Source organism: Fundulus heteroclitus, chromosome 3 (genome assembly GCF_011125445.2).
Source record: "Fundulus heteroclitus isolate FHET01 chromosome 3, MU-UCD_Fhet_4.1, whole genome shotgun sequence".
Taxonomy (NCBI): Eukaryota; Metazoa; Chordata; class Actinopteri; order Cyprinodontiformes; family Fundulidae; genus Fundulus; species Fundulus heteroclitus.
Genome location: NC_046363.1, coordinates 23,898,866 through 23,918,420, shown reverse-complemented (window position 1 = coordinate 23,918,420; position 19,555 = coordinate 23,898,866). Strand labels below are relative to the sequence as shown.

General features: G+C 42.1%; 2 protein-coding genes across 2 annotated transcripts; one reads left to right on the top strand and one right to left on the bottom strand.

The window, feature by feature from the left end:
- The first annotated feature begins 316 nt into the window (after positions 1 to 316).
- Positions 317 to 4,712, top strand: rbm12ba (RNA binding motif protein 12Ba). The gene is made up of 3 exons (XM_012849312.3): positions 317 to 644; positions 1,774 to 1,994; positions 2,218 to 4,712. Exon 3 carries the CDS (start codon positions 2,240 to 2,242, stop codon positions 4,016 to 4,018), a length of 1,779 nt encoding a protein of 592 aa, XP_012704766.2. The 5' UTR covers positions 317 to 644; positions 1,774 to 1,994; positions 2,218 to 2,239; the 3' UTR covers positions 4,019 to 4,712.
- Positions 4,589 to 19,369, bottom strand: si:ch211-197h24.6 (bromodomain-containing protein 4). Its single transcript, XM_012849314.3, has 12 exons — positions 19,264 to 19,369; positions 18,468 to 18,807; positions 14,571 to 14,601; positions 13,761 to 13,838; positions 11,793 to 11,932; positions 11,584 to 11,709; positions 9,509 to 9,554; positions 9,298 to 9,363; positions 5,897 to 6,207; positions 5,719 to 5,823; positions 5,468 to 5,555; positions 4,589 to 4,909 (listed from the first exon to the last, which is right to left on the bottom strand). The coding sequence occupies exons 2-12, from the start codon at positions 18,795 to 18,797 to the stop codon at positions 4,866 to 4,868; spliced, it is 1,365 nt and encodes a 454-aa protein (XP_012704768.2). The 5' UTR covers positions 18,798 to 18,807; positions 19,264 to 19,369; the 3' UTR covers positions 4,589 to 4,865.
- Positions 19,370 to 19,555: the final 186 nt, after the last annotated feature.

The window sequence follows — 19,555 nt, the reverse complement described above, 5'->3', positions numbered from 1 at the left end:
GTTAGGCAGATAAAAAGGGGAAGCATGACTGAACATGTTCAGTGAAGGCCATGAAGCAAGCCTGTACTTGTCCGATAAAGGCTGTTTTTTTTGGGGGTGGGGGGTTGGAACTGAATGTAGAGGAGGCCTGTTACTGGGACTGGCCTCTAAATGAGGAAGATCCTATTGCAACATCATCATCAACTGACACCAACGGTTTTCAAGCACATAAAAAGGAGATGGTTTGTGTGCTCAGTTCTCATGATAGAAGACACGTCAAACGGAGCAGAAGAAAGAAAATTCAAGAAGGAAGACCCAAGACAGAAGACACAAGACCCAAGACAGAAGACACAAGAAAGAAGACTGACTGACCAAAGGACTACAGAACCCCTGGTATCTGAAAACCAGCGAGGCTGGTCGATGAAAACAACCTGATCCTTCCAGAGGCAGCTTCACCCACCAGATGTCAGAGCTGAAGTTGAAACAACTTGTCGAGCCAAAGAGATGAACCTCAGCCCAGGCTGTCAGGACAGAAACTCAAGCTGTAAATCTTTGTGAGCAGTACATCATCTGGACATCAGAGCGTGGCCATTAAGAGGAGGAAACTTCTTCATTTGATCAACTCCTTCGCCGGGGAAACAGTCACCTTAAGATTCCATCTATGGGTCTGTCTGCTTTCTGAAATTTAAAAACCTCTCCTGAACATATTATTAATCAGCCTTAGATAGAGTTAGGAAGTTAGTTAAGTTTTAATTTGTGATTTCTGTATTTGCTTGATTATGCGGTTTCTAATTCCCTGCTAAAGCGTACTGATTAAATAAGCATATCAAATTCTATTAGAAGTTGTGGACATTCGATTTATTGAGTCAATATTTACTGAGTTCTTTAATGGTTGTAAAACAGACATGGTTTCTAAAAAATATTTAGGTGGTCTTTAAAGGTTGCCTGTAGAAACATTTAATAAACAGCACCCTTGGGAATTTTGAGTCGTTAAAACTTAACCAATCCAATAACAAGTGGCGTATAAGAGTAAGCGCCACCGTTAACTGAGGCGGTGGACAGGAAATAGGTGGCCTCAGGTTACTAGGTTGCCAAACTTGTCAAATGAAAAAGAGCGTAGCCTTAGGTGGGTTAGTAGATCGGTCGAGTCCTGCTTATGGACTATTGTTTACATTGTTACATTGTTTCTCATTTCAATTGTTTACATAAATCGCTGCTGCATCTTTATCCTGAAAAATAGTGCAATCTACTGTGATTTTTAGAGTGATTCTTTTCAAGCTGTATGCAAACGAAATTTCGTTCTGTACGCACTTTGTGCATACAAAATGACAATAAGGATATCTATCTATCTATCTATCTATCTATCTATCTATCTATCTATCTATCTATCTAATCTAGCTAAAAAGGCCTCATAGGAACTCTTTATCCCCAAAATAGAGAAGGGTGAAGGACGAGGTTTAGTTAAAGCCTGACAAGTAATTATAAATAGATATTTAAAACTAAAAAAAGTAATTCGATTGAAGCGCCACAATGGCATATTTAGAAAACTGCAGTTTCAGAGTTGTTTGGAGCATCCAGTTATACTCAGAAGTTGCAGTGTCTGAGTTCCAAGTTAAAAAATTTCACTTGGAAAAATAATAAATAAAAAACACATTCCAAAAAGCCATGTTCAGCTTTCCTACCTGATTCAATGAGATGCAAACTGACCCTAAAGCAATGGCACACATAGCGCCATAATATACGAGTTTCACTTTCTGAGATGACTGACAACTGTTTCACCTTCTGTTTATATAGATCCCACCCCAGTCCACCAGGGGGCAGTACGGAGCTTCCCGGAACCTCAGAGTCAATAAAGGAGCGGAAACCCCGCACCTGAAGATCATTTGGAGGGAAACCTGCGAAAAGGAGGCATGTAGTCGCTTACTGTGGTGTAAAGAAACATTTAACACTGGATTCTCGCCCTATTACAGCCCTTAAAACGACTTTTTAAATCCAACCGCTCACACACAAAGCACGTAAGTATTAGCGGATACTCAATGCTTGAGTTATTGTTTATCCCCTTTACCTAGATGTTCCCGCCTTTCCTCCGCTCTCCCCCTTCCGCTACTTTGAATGTGTGACGCAGTTTTTTTTCTTCCTGCGGCACCATTCCTCTTTTCAAGGCTTAAAAAAAAAAAATAATATCCCTTGTTCTCTTGACTCGTTTTGTTTTTTCATTTGAGTCTTCTGGCTTCACAGACAACACAGAAAGCGTGGAAGAATGACCACAATCCTCAGATTAGAAGGCCTGGACGTGAACGCAGGCACTAAAGATATACGGGGGTTCTTTGAAGCCTTGCACATACCCGATGGAGGAGTTTACATTGTGGGAGGAAGTCTCGGTGAGGCTTTTATCGCATTTGGCACTGAAAGCGAGGCACAGCTCGCCTTGCAGCGCTCTGGAAACCTCCTCAAAGGCTCTATGGTAACTCTTCACCTCAGCAGCATGGAAGAGATGGAGAAGAAACTGGAGAAGTCCTTAAAGGAGAAGAGAACTCTGCTCACCGTAAGGAAACCTAAAGCTGCAAACGAAACGTCAAGGCCGCACGCTGATATCAACAGACACAAGAAGCCCAAATCCGGGTCAGACGGTGTTGATACAACTAAGGCGAGGCTCGTCTCCAGCCCACGTGATGGTACTGCAGTTTCATCTTCAGCCGCCTTTCCTCTTGATCCTGACACCGCCGATCTGCCGGCTTCCAACGCGCTGCAACGCCACCTGAGTCCAGCCAACAGGCCGGCTTCAGACGGACCTCTGGACACCGGCACAGCTTTTCTCCTCGGAGTCTGCACCGTCCTTAAAGGTCTCGCGTCCACTCAGACCGCCGGGCTGACATTTGAGTTTCCCAAGGCCGACGGCGGCACAGCTTTATCCGACAAGGTCAGCAACCCGGAGCACGCCTCGGACTCGAGGCCGGGCTACGTGCGGCTCTTCGGCCTGCCAGCTTCAACTACGAAAGACGACATATGCAAGTTTTTCAAAGGGCTGCATGTGCAAGAAGCGATAGTCAACGTTGAACTGGGAATCAGTCGCGGCTCCCTCGTGAAGTTTGCAAGTAAACAAGAGGCGACTGATGCGCTTGGCTTCAACCAGCAACTGCTGGGCTCCACCAGTGTGGAGGTACGTGGAGCGGATGAAAAAATGTGGGAAGGAGCTCTTCAAGAATGTAGAAATGCTATCGACGACTGGTCGGAGAGCCGCAAACGTTTTCCAAAGGAGAGATCACGGCATGAGAGGAAATCTGTTTCTTCTCTGCCGATCAAGAGGAAGCCAGACAATCAGGTTCAGTTTAAACCGTTTAAAAAGCCAAAACCCGACGGTGGACCCGATGCTTCGTTATCAAAACCCTCCGAGTACAGAGTCATGGTCAGGAACCTTCCAAGAAACATCACCAAGACCGATATAAAAGAGCTGTTTGGATGCCCCGGCATGCCGCACAAAGACGTGCTCCACCTGCTCGACGAAACACGCAGCCTCACCGACACGGCTTTCCTGGCTTTTAAACGCCCGGAGGACTTTGACTACGCCATCAACCTCTCCGGCTGCCACGTGGGCTCTGGTAACATCGAGGTGACGCCGATCACCAAGAACGTCATGTGGGAGATGATGGCCAAAAACCACCCCAGAAATCAGAGGACCGGTCCGACTGATCCACGATTACACGGCCGCCTCAGAAAACCGGACCCCTTAAAGACCGAAGCGCCGCAGGGAGAGGGTCCGGAGAGAGCGGCGCGCCGGCACGTTTTTATCAGAAACATGCCTGCAAATGTGAAGAGAAGTCAAATCCGGAGCCTGTTCTGTAAATTCAATCTGTGCTTGGGTGATATCGTGCTGCTACAGGACGGCGAGGGCGGCAGCAGGGGCGAGGCCGTGGTGACGTTTGAATCCGAAGAGCAGGCGGCGCTGGCCCAGACGATGCACGGCGAAGAGTTCCTGGGGACCAAAGTGCTTCTGACGCGCATAAACGTGGAGCAAAAGGAGAAGATTCTGAACAGCTGAGGCGCTTTGTTCCTCAATGTCGGCATCAGTGACCCATTAATGTTTAACATGTTTGAGTTGCACTAAAGAGTTTTTTTTTTTTTATATGCCAAGACCTCTAATAATTAGGGTCATATCCATACATTCATTTGTAATAAATGTTCTGATAAATACAAGATGTTCCCACATCACAACTACTACGATGACGAAAAGAAGACACCGTGGAGATTTATTTTTTTGAAGACGTCAGATCTTTCTCACCCAGGTCACAGAAAACAGTGCTGAGGCTCATGGTTCTTTCTACACGGCTGAATAAATGTTTTATACAAGGCTTTCTGGGCGCAGGTTGGCTTGTTTTGTGTTTAAAAATCATTATTAAAGATTAGAGCAAGTTCTACACACCAGCTTCAATAACTACATTATATTTGGCTGCGTTAAAGAGACCGAAGGGGCGAGTTTCTCCAGGATTTGGGCCCGATTGCCAAAAAACAAAAGGAAGTTAACCGTGAAACCAGAAAGCAACGGACTGGCAGCTGGAGACGAAATCTCAGCTGATGAAGACCAAACAGCGTGATTGTCGATTCGCCAAGATCGTGAAAACTGCTTTTATTGCAATTACGTCAACAGGATTTTTATTACATCTGGAAAAAGGGGGACAGTTACAATTTATCAACTAAAACCTGTCGTGCTCTGAGGAAGTAGAAAAAAAAAAAAAGCAAAAGCAACGACAATGGGAAAACCAGCTTCATTGAGGAAAAACATTAATCTAGGAACATGTATGTACACACAGGGGGGAAAAAAAACGACTCATTGACATGACTGTTCATCTGTGAAGGATGGATGAGCGGAGTGAGGCGCCACCTTCTGGTCATTTGAAAAACCTCTGCGGACCATCAGGATATCTGGGCGGACCTACACAATACAGGAAACAAAACAAAAACAGGTTGAGGTGAATCTGTTTCAACATTTCCATGCAGAAATGATCAGACTCAATCAGAAATAAAAAGTATTCACACTTCTGGCTGTAGTGACTAAAAAGATTCCCAGCTGAGAAAACCATCTGTTCTTTTCTCTTGAGTACAATCATGATTGTTATTTAAATGAAAAGAAAGTGAGTCTGTCAGCAGTTGATTAAGGATAGAAATTAATTATAAAGAACCCATGTGAACCTATGAAACTCTACAAAGTGATGCCAGTAAATCACCAATAATGCAGCATCGATCAGATCAATATAATTGGAAGAAGTGGCTTTCATCTTTAACAATTTCTGTTGTCGTCGATGTAACACATGGACTGTAAGACCCGCATACTCGTCTGTTTGGAGAAAGGAAACATTGTAATCCGCTAAAACTAAAGAGAACATGCTGAGGATGAGAGTGGAGAAGAGGAAGGCTAGTTGGGCGGAGAACCCCACGAGCCACAAAGAGCTCTGGTTTAATCAAGTCTGATGAGCAATAGTGTTGCTCTTACCCGAGATATTACTTGAATATCGGTTGTTGGTGGCCTGCGACGTTGGAGAGGGGCTGGGAAAGTCCGTGGACCTCATGAAAGTCTGCGCCTGTGGGGGTTAAGAGCAGCAGCAGAACTTGGCTTTCAGTCACCGTCCAAAAATTCAGCATCAAAGGTTCATCAAAGCAGAACGAGAACGTAGCTGAACGACTCATCTTTACTGGTAGGAGGTTAGCTGAGAGTGGTTTTGAGAGATTAAAAGGGCTGCGTACCGACGGGATGCTCCTCAGCCTGTACTCCATCAGCACGTCTGTGAGTTTCTGCGTCACTTTCAGGACCAGCTGTGCGTCATTCTCATTCTCTATTCGGAACGAGTCCTGCAGACAAAGACCGATTACAACAAGCCTCTATATGTAGTTTCATTCAAGCGGCACAATTTAAGATACGCACCAGGTGCTTAAGCACAGCAGGGATGCTGTTACTCTCCGGGCCTGCTTCCATTAAGCCGGGCCGGTCCATTGGCTTGCTCATTGGTCGATCCCTGAAACCGCCCTGGAACCCCTCAGTATACCCCGTGTTGTGGCTTTCACCCATCGGTGCACCCCTTCCATATCCATCTCGTCTGGGGCCCATACCGTCTGAGAAAGGCCCGCGGTTCATGGCTCTGTCAGGAAAAGCCGGTCCTGACATATAGCCCCCATAACCTGGTCCGTCTCCAGAGGGGAACTCTCCTTGGAACCTCCTGTCCTGGAACCTCGGACCTGTAATGTGCAAGTTAATTAGGTATTAGTTTGTGTTCACAGAACCCATGCCGGAACATCCTGCAAGAGAGTAGGCGTTAGCGGTGCGTCCAATTAGAATATCGTCAAAACGGTGCATTCATTTTTCTTTAATTTTGATTATCATGGAATACAGCCAATCGAACTCCAACGTCTCACATAAAACTAAGAATTTATAAAAGAAATATTGTTGATGAGGTCCTTTGATGAGCTCAACAGTAAGAAGTCCATCGTGAGGAGGAAAGGAGCTTCGGACTGCTGAGCTGATTTCGGACGGCATTTAACTTCGACGCTACGCAACGGAAACGCACATGGACGATGCGATTCAAATCTGAACCTACAGGCTTCCGAAAACTACAAAGTCTGTGTTCTGTCCGGATGTTTTTGTTTATTTCCATGAGGTGGGCTGTGCTTATACACATCATGTCCCACCAAGGATTGTGGAATTCCTTAGAGCTCCTTAGCACTAATAAGGGAGATAGCGAGCTCTCTATGCTAAAGTAGCTGTGATAGGAAGCATACAGGCTCCTTTTCCTACCTCCTTCCTCACTGAGTGGACTATTCAGACAGCACTTCCGCTTTGGTTAGAGTCCTTACCAATCAGATGTTTTCGGATGCAGCCAATGTTTCACAAGGAGGGTATATCAACAGGGCCTGGTTATTTATTCAATGGAAAGTTCACTGGACGGAGAAAGTGCGTTGAGATGAAATGCATTCACAAGCAACACAGAGGATTGTGAAGCAAGGGCCAATTAAGGATTTATGTTTTTTCAAGAACCACAGCAAACAAAGATATTCAGGACACATTCCTTGTGTTAGGACACACCACTGAACCAGAGAAAACGTCAAGAGAACCCGGCTATCAGGAAGTTCTGCTTCCCTGACCTGTGAGGAGTGTCAAGTTGCCACGATCGGTGGTGTGGCGACCTCCTCCATATTCCATGTTATTCACAAATTAATAGATAATATGGACATGAAATGTATAAAGTAAAACAGGTAACATAAAAGCTCTGAAATTGTACGGTTGATTCATTGTTTCTCTTTATTAAAGGCTCAAGCACGTATGTACTGAATGAATGAAATAAAGTCAGAATGATTGTTTTTAATGAAGTAGATGTGTTAGACAGGCTGAAAAGAAGAAGTATGTTTTGAATGTGTTCAGTGAAGGCTGTGGGGCAATCTTGAGTTTGACCAGTAAAAGTTGAAAGGGTGAAGGATGACTAGAAGAGGAAGAAACCTGCTGGTTGTCACGCATCAGGCTGAAAACGGGGAAGGGACCTGTTGGCTGTGCTGACCGCTCCATGTTGCCACTTTAACGGGGACTTTTTGGAGTTTTGCAAACTCCCAACAGTTCTCAAAACACATGGGAGATGACTTGGGTGTCCAGTGCTCATCACAGAAGACACGTTACAGTGAGAAGAAAAGAAGACCCAAGACAGAAGTAAGAAGATCAACTGGCCAAAGGATGACCAGGGAAACCCTCATCTCTGAGAACCAGTGAGACTCAGTCCAATTCCCTTTCTCCGGGTTTCCTCCACAATTTGGTGCCAATGATCTACCGAGTCTGTTAAGAAGTGCCGCTGTGGCTTTGAACTGGTCGACGAAAACAACCTGATCGTTCCAGAGGCAGCTTCACTCAGCGGGAGTCAGAGCTGAAGCTGAAGCAACCCGTCGAGCCAAAACGATGAACCTCAGTCCCGTGGTGTCGGGACAGAGATTGAAGCTGTGAGTTTTTGTGAGCAGGACATCATCTGGACATCAGAGTGTTGCCACTGAGGAGTAAGGTTTTCATCTGAACAAGTCCTTCACCCAGAAATCAGAGACTCTTTGGGATTTCATCTGTGGTATCGGTCAGTCTGCTCCTCTAAATTAAAAGCCTCTCCTGAACATAATCAGCCTTAGATGAGAAGAGTTAGGAGGTTGGTTACATTTTAATTAGTGATTCCTGTGGTTGATTAATAATGCTGTTACTAATCCCTTGCTAAAGCATACATATTAAAGAAGCATATGAAATTCTATTAGAAGTTGTGGACATTCAATTATTGAGTCAACATTTATTGAGTTCTTTAATGGTTGTAAAAACAGACATGCTGCATGGTTCTAAAAATATTCAGGAAGTGTTAAAAGTTTGCCTGTAGAAAAAAAAAATACTCAACACCCTTAGGAACTTTTGAGTCACTAAAATTTAACCAATCCAATAACAAGTGCCGTTGTGTAAAAGTAGGAGCCACCGTTAACTAGGGCGGTGGACAGGAAATAAGTGGCCTCAGGTTACTAGGTTGGCCAACTTGTCCACTGAAACAGGGTGTGGCCCTGGGAGGGAGGTGGTTAGTAGATCGGTCGAGTCCTTATCTAGCTAAAAAGGTCTTGTAGGAACTCCAAGCAGGGAAATACTCATTAAGTTTAGAAGTCTTTAGAACCCTAGCTAGTATGAGCCTTTACTCAACATAGAGAAGGATGGAGGAGGGGGTTTAGACAAGTCTGAGCTTAATGGAAATGCTGCTTTCATTTTTTCATCATGACTAAAGGTACCAATACCTGCTTTGATGACCAAGGTATCACTGGCCAGAGAGCCCCACTAGAGGATCTCAAATAAGTATAAAGATCTGTACTAATAAGTTTCTCTTTACCTATGTTTTTCTTATATTAACTATTAAATGTACTTAACATCTATATACAGTATTTTATTTAATAAATACAATGTTAAAAGAGTGACAGGAAAAAAATCGTGGAAATTGTTTAATGATTAAAATATCACAGATTTCTTAATTTTATTAAATGTATAATAATATGTAATCCTGGAATTGGTGGTTTTAATTAAAGATTTTGAAAAGAAAATCAGAAATGTGTTTTATTACGTAAACAGCTTTGCTTGTAATTGTACTAAATATAATAGTTTTGAAACTGACTTTTAGGGTTTATTAGCTGTAAGCCATGATAACCAAAAAACAGAAAATATACACTTGAATTATATAACTGTGTAATCTGTTCAAGTTGCACAAAACTGAATGGGTGAAATGATTTAACGATGTAATTGAGCAAGATGCGGCTGTAGATGCAGAGAGAGCTCACCGAATGGGGGACCCATAGGTCCCATCGCCTGACCTGGTGGGGGCGCAGCTTTAGGAGTAGCAGAACCTGTGAGGAATCCCAGGAAAGCAGAGACAAACCTAAAATCATTGAAGTGTTCACGCTGTTTAAAGACGTATGGAAATGTCTGAGACCTCCGTTGGTGAGTATGTACAAAGGTTTACCACGGCACGAACAAAGCAAAGTCACTCACGGAGTCCTTTAAAGGCAGGCACCAGATGTGGCTCCTTCAGGATCACCTAAACACCAGAGGAGACACAGAAAACTATATTATGCACTCATGCTAAACAAATTAACAGTGATTCATCCAAAATATAAACGGCGCCTCCCTCTGTCATACAGGGGCTAGTATGACAATGGTTCCTCCAGGCGAAATGCTGTTTTAGCCCATAGAGCACCCAGTTATTGATGTATTAACGATATATGCAGCTCATTAAGGACATAATAACGGGCATCGTTTAAACATCGCTCCGCTGTGGCTGCCATTTTGACTACTACGGTTACATAACAGGGTTCCTACAGCATAAGGCAAGTTAAATTGAAGACTTTTTAATGCCACTTGAAATAAAAAGTTAAGACCAACTTCACGATAAACAAGATAAACCTGGTTGCGACAACTTCACACAAATGTTTATTTTAACATAAACCATTACTTTCTGGCTCAGTAGACATGTTAAAAATTTTGAAAAACATTCCATATAGGAAGAAAGCTAAAAAACACACAAATTACAGATATATTTTTAACAACTACTGAACTGAATTCACAAACTTTGTTTTGTTCCCTACTAAAATAAACTATAAAATCAGTTTTAAAAATCACAACATAACCAGTGCCAACTCTTTTTCACAGCTATGGTCCGGCCGCAACAGTTTTTATTGGTTCCGCTATCGGGACAGAAACAATTGAGCCGTTCGGTAAATTTAAAAAAATATATAATTGTGTCAATTACTTTACTGTTTGGTAAGGATTACAAAAATAAAATCCTATTTATGACCTGGTAACAATTTTAAGACCTAAGAAAGACTGATTTAAGACATTTTAATGCCAATTAAGGCCTTAGTTTTATATTACAGAATTCAATGCCTTTTAAGACTTTTTAAAGGATCAGCAGGGACCCTGCATAAAAGCACAGCTGGATTATGGGTAATTCTGGCACTAAGAGTGAAGAATCCTAATCTGTCTCCAGCACTGAGATTGGTCCGGTAAATTTAGGCCGGAGAATCTAAGGGCCCCGTTCACACTGCAGTAAAATGCAACCCAAATCCGACCTTTTTGCCCATATGCGACCAACATCCAACTGTTTAACGGCATTGCGAACGGCCCAACTCCGTTCTTTTTACACCCCCCCCAAAAAAAATCTGGTTGTGCCACTTCCATATGTGGTACTAATTTGGATACATATTGAATATTTTTCAAAGCGTCCACATTGAAAGGTCATGTCGTATTTTTTTTTTTTTTGAACAAAGACTTTATTTTATTAGATCAATATTCAAAATCAATGATCAATACAGTAAGCCAGATACAACAGTTTCCAATACAACCATACAAATAGTTGAACAACAACTAAACAAGTCGGCGAGCTGAAAATCGAGTTATTTAGTTTTTTTTTTTTTTTTCCTCCACGGGGGATGAAATAAAGGAGAAGTCTTTCTCAAGTGACTTATTTTTATCACAACAGAGATATATGTTAAGTCTACCTATAAAGTACGTACCTGTGTGTTTACAATTATCTTACTTACAATATTAATTGGAAATATGTCTTCAAAGGACTCCATCTTTTCTCAAATAAACCAGTGGACAAGTTTAATTTTGCTGTTATTTTCTCCATCGTATAAAACGTTCACTAGTTTCTCTTTCCATTGATTTACCGTAGGGGGTAAAGGTTTATACCAACTTACTGTTATCATTTTTTTGGCTACGAGAACAAGGATACCAAATAAGCATTGTTCTTCTTTACTTAAATTATTTGGGGGAATTCCCAGAACAAAGATCCGGGGGTTCCAATCAATATAAGTGTGCATAATATTTGAAATTTCCTCTCTAATTCCCTCCCAGAATTTCGGTCATGTCGTATTTTATCCATCTTTTAACGTCACTGTCCTGGCTCTCACCACACAGCCACACACAGTAGTAGCGGTTAGCGCTCCATAAAAGACCATAATTAATAGCCAGGGTTTCTCCCAGCATATGATAACCCTGGCGGACCGCCTTATGAACCAGATAGACAAAGAAGAACCTCTCCAGTTGTAAAAAAAAATATTACATACCCGAATTTGTCCGCGCCCCTCTGCCTTCTCCACCTCGGCAGCAGCCGCCTTGACTGCCCTTCGGACCACGGGGTCTTTGACGCCTTCTTCCTCCTCCCAGGTGGCCTTGTCAGGGTGAGCCTTTTTCTGGTTCAGACAAAAAAAAACATGTGCTCGGTGTTTGTGTTCAGCAAAGTGTCTCTGTGGCTCGGGAAGGCAGCTGCACTCACCAGGTATCTGAAGCTGTGTTTCCAGCCTTTGACGTGATCCACCATGTCGTGCTGCACGCGCGACAGGGCGCACAGTTTGCACTGGTAGTGCGGCTGGATGCTTTTACTCGGGCTGCGGTACTCCCAGACATACTGAAGACCTGCGGGCATCGAATCATTACTCGTTTATCTTTTAACAAAAAGGGAAATAAAAAACCCTTACAAAAGTATCCCAGCCCCCCCAAACAATTTATACTTGCATTACAAACATTAACTTCAGTGACATATCGTAGCTCATACTTGTGAGGTGGAGGAAAGAGAATACAGTTTACTTCTTTTCCCCCTTTCTTTCTTGCAACTAAACTTAAAAGTGGGACATGCAAAGGCTGTAAAGTACAGTTTATGAGAAAGACTTAATGAGACATTAATCCTCCGGAGGGGAAGTGTTATGTTCAAGGTCACTATATTAGATTAGTAAGTCAGGTTTTTTGAGAAACCTCCAACCTATCAGTGATTCTGCCTTCTAGCTACCATTCTGCTAACATTTTCCAAACAACTAACTCGTCTAAAACTGAGTAAAATGTATTGTATATTCAAATCCAGTTAATCAAAAAACCAACTGTGTTTGGATTTTCGTAATCAAAATAAAAATCATCAAGATGCAGCAATGCGGTAGAGGCATAACTAGGGCTGGGCGATAAATCGATTAATTCAAATTTACATTTCTTTAAGATTTCATTTTTGGAAAATCTGGATTTTGTGTTGCAAATACACTCATTGGGTTTCCATGAAGATGCTGAATATATGTTTAGGCAAATGTATTGTCAAAATATTGTTAAGTGGAAACTTTTTTTTTTTACCATAATACGAGGTACTTCATTTACTTATTTACTTATTTTTTTAACTTAGTTTGAGGTTCACAAGTGCAGTGAAGCCTGTTCTTAGCTCAATGTGTAATACCACTGGCAGCAAATGTTTTGTTATATTTTTATTGTTTATAATGGCACGGCTGCCATCTTGTTTTACAAGGTTTTAAAATAATTTCTTTAAAAACTAATCCATGTGTTAATTTTTAGTCAAATTGATTACTGCAACGGTGTTTTCACAGGTCTGCCTAAAAAGTGGATCAGACAGCTGCAGCTGATCCAGAACGCTGCTGCCCGTGTCCTCACTAAGACTAAGAAAGTAGAGCACATAACCCCAGTTCTAAAGTCCTTACACTGGCTAACTGTATCTCATAGAATAGACTTTAAAATACTTCTTCTATAAATCCCTGAATGGCTTAGCACCTAAATACATTACAGACTTGTCATCAGTGTATCAACCCTCCAGACCACTCAGGTCTTCTGGCTCCAGCCTACTCTGCATACCTAGAACCAGAACCAAACAAGGAGAAGCAGCATTTAGTTCCTATGCTCCACTTATCTGGAACAAACTTCCAGAAAACTGTAAAAGTGTGGAAAGCCTGAGTTCCTTTAAATCAAGATTAAAAACACATTTGTTTAGGATTGCCTTCAACTGTTCTAGTTAACTGAATCACCACTTCTTTGTTCTAATTTCTATCTACATTTTATTCCTACTTGCTTTTATTCTGTTTTAATTTGCTATATTTTAATCATGTAAAGCACTTTGCATTGTCCCTGTACTGAATTGTGCTATATAAATAAATTTGCCTTGCCTTAACTTTAATTTCTTTTTATGAAACAAAAAGGAGGAAAAAAAATGTATTAATCGGATTTGGTATTATAAAATCTGAGATTTATTTTTTAATCCATATCGCCCAGCCCTAGGCATAACCCAGAAGGCTTGCCGTAGCTGTAAAAACTAATGAGGATATAATGATTTCTATTCATTAAAGTTTATGAAAACTATGTATTCATTTTCTTCCACTTCACAATTGTTCACAACCTCGTTTCTTTACAATCTAAGATCTTTATGAGAACAGGAATAAGTTATGCTTTCAAGTATCACGTTGGCTCATCTCCTTACCAACGATGGTGTCGGGGACGGTCTTCAACAGCTTGCTCAGAGAGGGCAGCGTGTGGAAAGAATTGCCTTTGGAGAACACTGAAATACAAAAGCAGCGATCAGCGCGATGCGGCAGCTTTACAATAACAAAACAAACGCTCCGACTAGCCACTTCAGATTTCCTGCCAGAATAAACCTGCCACCGTTAAAACGACGGAGCCTGTGGCGTTGCTGCGGGATTTGCAACAACTGATGAGCAGTGAGCTTATTTTCCCATTAACTGAACACCGCCAGACATCCAAACTCCTTAAAAGCTTTTAGGAATCTGGGAGAAAAAAGGAGCGCAACCGCCCCTTAGCCAATCCCCGCCTAGGCCCACACCGGTCTGCAGGTCGCTGTGCTTCTCGCTGCGCTCAGCACCACGGGACTCGCCGCTGCGCCACAGAAACGAAGCATCAGCTTTATACTGATGACCAGGTGAAGATCCTTTTTTTTTAGTAGAACGTTGCCGGTGTAAAACACCGTACTTGGAAATGTTTAAAAGATTAAACACTTATCCGACAGAAACGATGCGGCGGCATCTCGGGGAGAATGTGTCCCAATGTCTATTAGTGTTCAGAAAGGTTTTACAATCTACGCCGGTCACCCGTTGAGGCAGACAGGAAACCGTGCGGTGAGCTCAGGACTACGTGACGGCACCGAAAAAGAGTCCCCCGGGGGTCACTGGGCGGCGAACGGGTCGCCCACCGCCCACGACATGAAGCACAGAGACCAAGACCTCACGCTTCGACTCGCAGCACAGGGAGTGGTGCCGTGTGTAAGGACACTTACCTATGTCAGCAGAGTGCAGTGGCTGCTTTTTCTGTCAGCGCGGCGGGGATAAACCCACGGGGAGGAGAGAGACACATACAGGAGTTAGTGACAGGATGACACCCAGCACAGGACAGGACACCTGGTCCACGTCCGCCACACCATTCACGCCGCAGAGCCGTGCGTTTCCCCCTCGTTCTCCGTGAGCCCCCCGCGTCACGCAGAGGGCCGCCCGGGGAACGGGGGTGTGCCTCGGCTCTGAACTGAACTCTCGTCAGGCGAGGACAGCAGCACCGCGGTACTGGGTTCATGAGGGAAAACGCAGAGCGGCAACATTAACACAGGGTTCAGAATACACACTTGTCTGCTGCGGCCGGACAAGAGAGCGGCGAGGTAAAGACCCGCCGGCTCCTCTGGCCAGACGGATGTCCGGCCAAACAAGCCCGGCCTCAGCCCCTCGCAAAGGAACCGAAGGGTACCGCTATTATTTAAGATAAATAAGAATATCTGGGGAGATTGACTATTTTACTCTAGAATGTTTCCAGTTAATCACACAAACATTTTGTAAAAAAAAAAGGGTAAAAGACATAAATCCCCACCAAAGATGCACAGTCTGGTGTAGGGCTGGACGATATAGAAAAAAATGATATGGTTAAAATAAAAATCATATTGATCGCCATGCTTTATGACCTATTCTTACATAAACGACACTGATTTCAAACACAACCCTTTATTCAACCAACTTTTTACCAAAACTAAGTCTTAAAAAAAGAAGAAGAAAGAACCGTGCACTGTAGTATTAACCTACAAGCAGGGTACGAAATTAACACTCACTAGACGCCAAATACGAGCAAATTTTCCGTTTGGTGAGTAAATTTCAGAGGGCTAGCTGCCACATGGCGAGTAAATTTTTGTACCAAATAAATCTTGTTTTCCAGCCATCATTTGGGTGGATGTCTCTTTATGGTCCTCTGCTGTCAGCTCGTATGACAACAAACGAGTATGTACACAACGACAGCAACTGTGTCATGTCCGTTTGCTAGCAACTAGCGTTTAGCTCAAGCTAATTACGTAGCGGGATTATGTGGCGATATTTAGCAGGAGTCAGTCAGACTTACTTTGGCCAGTAAAAAAAAAAAAATGTGCTTGGCTGGTTGATTTTTACGTCTACCGGCCAACTTGGCTGGTGAATCAGGAAGTTAATTTCAGACACTGCCTACATGATAGGCTAGAACGCAAAAGGAAGGAAAACTGTTTTTCTATTGAACTTTCTATTGACCCCTTTTTCTTCTATTGAACCACACATCTATTGATCATTAGATATATATATATATATATAATTATTATTGAATTATCGTCCAGCCCTAGTCCGGTGGGTGAAAAAATACTTTTAATTGATTCTTAAAGGCCTTATATCAAAAGGCAGGCTAATTATCCTTCTTGCTGTAAAATAAACTATAGAGGTACAGAAGATTAAACAAGTTGGATGCAAAGCAGACTTGAGTTTACATCTTAAGAGTGATGCTCTGTGCTTGAGGAATCAGCAGCTGGCCTTAAAAAGCTCCTGACAGCCAACGGTGCCAGCCCAGCATCGATTCCTGCACAGTCAGCCATTGAGAGCTCAGTGCCTATGTGTACACAGCATGGTGCTGCAGAAGCAGCAGCCCACTTCCATGTACACCGGGGCCTGGATGGTACCAGAGATACAGCACCGTGGCCCCTGGTAGGACTGAAGGCAAAAGAGCCAGCCCATCCCACTGCAAGACAGGAAGGCTGAGGAGGTGAATGGTTCAAACCTGGAGATGCTTCCTGTTGCACTTAAAGGCTGGAATGACAAAGGAAACTTTCGACCAGGAGAACATTTTTCACAGGATGGTGGACGCAGAGATTTGACAGACCTGTTGGCAGGTGTGTGAATGAATGCAACTTTTAGATAAAGGGTTAAAAACAAACAGGACAAAAATATTTATACTTTTCAAGAGTACATTTCGTTACCTATACTTATTCAGAGCTGGAAGTAATTTAATGCAAACGTTGAACTTTTACAGGCTAAGAACCTGCCATAATCACCTGTGACTAAAATAAAACTTCCTCCTACAGCCACATGTCTAGACCATAAAACCATCACTAATTTTATTGGTTATTATACTTCAACACATTACTATTGACCATCTTCCTCTTTTTAAATGTCACAGTTTGGTTAATTTTTGACTGGTTACTCTATTCCATTTTACTAGAGTTTAAATGTGTTGTTCACAGAGTCTACATTGATTGCAACAAAGTGTCAATCCATCTGCTGTAATATTTGCATTGTTTCCCCCAAATCCTGGTGATGCAACAGGTCCCAGCAGCAGGCAAACAATCTAAGAGCGTATTTTCCGTATCAGGACCTATGAAAATAGGAGTCAAGAGGAAAGAGTCTGGGAACTTTTGCTGATCACCATTTAAGGTCAAAGAGTTTCACTTTCCCTGAACCAAATGGAAAATTGGTCTAATAAGATGAATTTGCTCTTTACCCATACAGTTAAAAACTCTCTGTGACAATGCACTCCCCATGCTAATTTTAGCCTCTTCACCTTTGTCAATTAAACCTAATGTTGAATCCCAACACTAAAAACCAAGTACAGCCTCTTTCAATTCTACAGATGCATATCTCAAGACGCATTTTAAATCATCTGCTGTTTATCAAGGTCTAAATTTTATTTTAAAACTCAACTAAACACAACACAGGCCACACAGTTTGCTGGTCTGGAGCATACAGGTCTCTGTCAACCCGATGCCAAGAAGGAGAGGCATCAGCAATGACCTCAAAGCAGTAACTGCTCCTGCGAATTAAACTAGGAAAGGACATAAAGCTGCTGCTGCCAAGTAATCTAAGGTCTCTGATAGGAGGTGGAAGTCATTTAAGACAATTGGCCACCTTACCAGAAGTTAAGACCTTCCGGTTTGGTAAGAAAAAATGTTTAGCATCACAAACACCTCCTGCCAACTTAGTATGGTGATATAAGAAGGGTGTTGCAGTCAAGGTACCTGTGTATCGTTAGTTAATAGTAAACTAGTTCTAACCTTGAAGATCAAGCTTAAACAACTCCCTACTAAACCCTTTTTGTCTTAAATGATTTGCAAATTATCCAGTAACACAAGTTACTACTGTATATTAACCATGTTATGACTGTATTGTGATAAGTTGAGTATAACAAATGTTCAGACACATTAGGAAGGGTTTTGGAGAGTGGTATGCTTTGCAATTTAGAAATTGCTTTAAATTTTAAACTTCTGAGTTATCAATCTGTTTATGTGCATTAGTAATAATTCTACTGAGAAATCTTAAGATATTTTATGGTAAAATTTACAGAAGAGGGGAAAAAAAAAGAGTTTACACACCACTATCCTTTTGATTTTTGTTAATTTTATCAGGTTTGTTTTTAACTGACTTGATTTGTAATTCTGAATCCTAACCTGCTCTGGCAGATGTTAGTTTTCCTGAACATCTTACCACGGTGACAGACCCAGGTAAGAAGTAAACTAGCTTCATGATGCTGGAAACATGGAAATTAATTACCTCAAAATTCAATTTACCTAAAAACAGAGCAGGGACAGATTCCTCCACAGAGATGGGAGGCTGATAAAGTAATCCAAAGAAGGACCACTTAAAAATGCTGCTGCTAAATGTGATTATGGAAGCACGCTAACTCCAGTTCAGCTCTGCTTTGTGTTTCAGTAAATCATAGCACGATCAGATCTGTAGACTTTTTGTTCCCTTACTGTTAGATTCAAATAACTTTACAACACGTAAGGGATCATTGTACAGTCTTGATAAACAAGACTCTGAACTTGCTAAAGGGTGAACTTTGTTTCTCCAATTACAGCAAATATGTAAAATAGTTTAAATTGGACATTGTTTTACAATCCATGTACCTTTTTCTTTTTCTTTGGGTTTGGATTAGGATTTGGTTGTTGGTTTTTTGAAGGCTGGTTATTCGGAGGCTGATCATTTGGAGGCAGATCATTCGGAGGCTGATCATTTGGAGGCAGATCATTCGGAGGCAGATCATTCGAAGGAAGGTAATCGGGAGGCTGATCATTCAGAGGCAGGTCATCCAGAGGCTGGTCCTCCAGAGGCTGGTCATCCAGAGGCTGGTCCTCCAGAGGCTGGTCATTCAGGGGCAAGTCATCGGGAGGCAGGTCATTTGGTGGTGGTTGTTCTTCTACAGCCTGAGGCTCCGCCTCCATTTCTGTAGTCTCCATTGCTTCCACGCTGCAACAGAAAACAGAAAGGATTTCTAGAAACAAAGTGAGATAATAAAAAAAAAAAAGACTTTCAATAATACATCTAACGAGGACGCTTTGACATAAACAATTTACCCAATTACATATTTAATTTTACCCATGAGCAGCTAGCATTCATTGTTTTTGGTAAATTAACAGAGATAACACGTAGATGACTGGATAATTTCTCCCATTAAGAAACTATTATAAGTATATCAGAACAACAGCAGGCATTCGACGTTTGTGGGTAATTTCTAACTACTGTACACGTTTAAAACGTTTCAGATCGCTGCGTGTAGCTGCATGGGAGGAGGTCTTGCTAGCCGCCCCTTAAACTCGTTCCCTTTAAAGAGCGGCAGCGAGTGCAAATAAACTACAAACGTAACAAAAGCTACAACTCGCTTATACATCCATTACTTGAACAAAATCATAGCCTCACTCATACCTTCAATTGCAAAAACCGAAATTCTACCCGGTAGCCGGTCTGGCGGTTTGGCTTCGGAGTAAAATGGGCACGTCTATGAGGAGATAGGTAGACAATTATTTTACCAAAACAAAAATGCCGAAAAAATCTGTTTAAATTTAATTATAATTTAAGGTAACTAATAAACGAATATATTTCTTTGCTCAATATGGTCAAAATTTGTATTTAATATTTTATATAAGGGTATTAGAGAATAAACTAATATTTGTAAGGCGCCTGTGCGGACACCTATATGGTGTGTTTGTTTTGGATA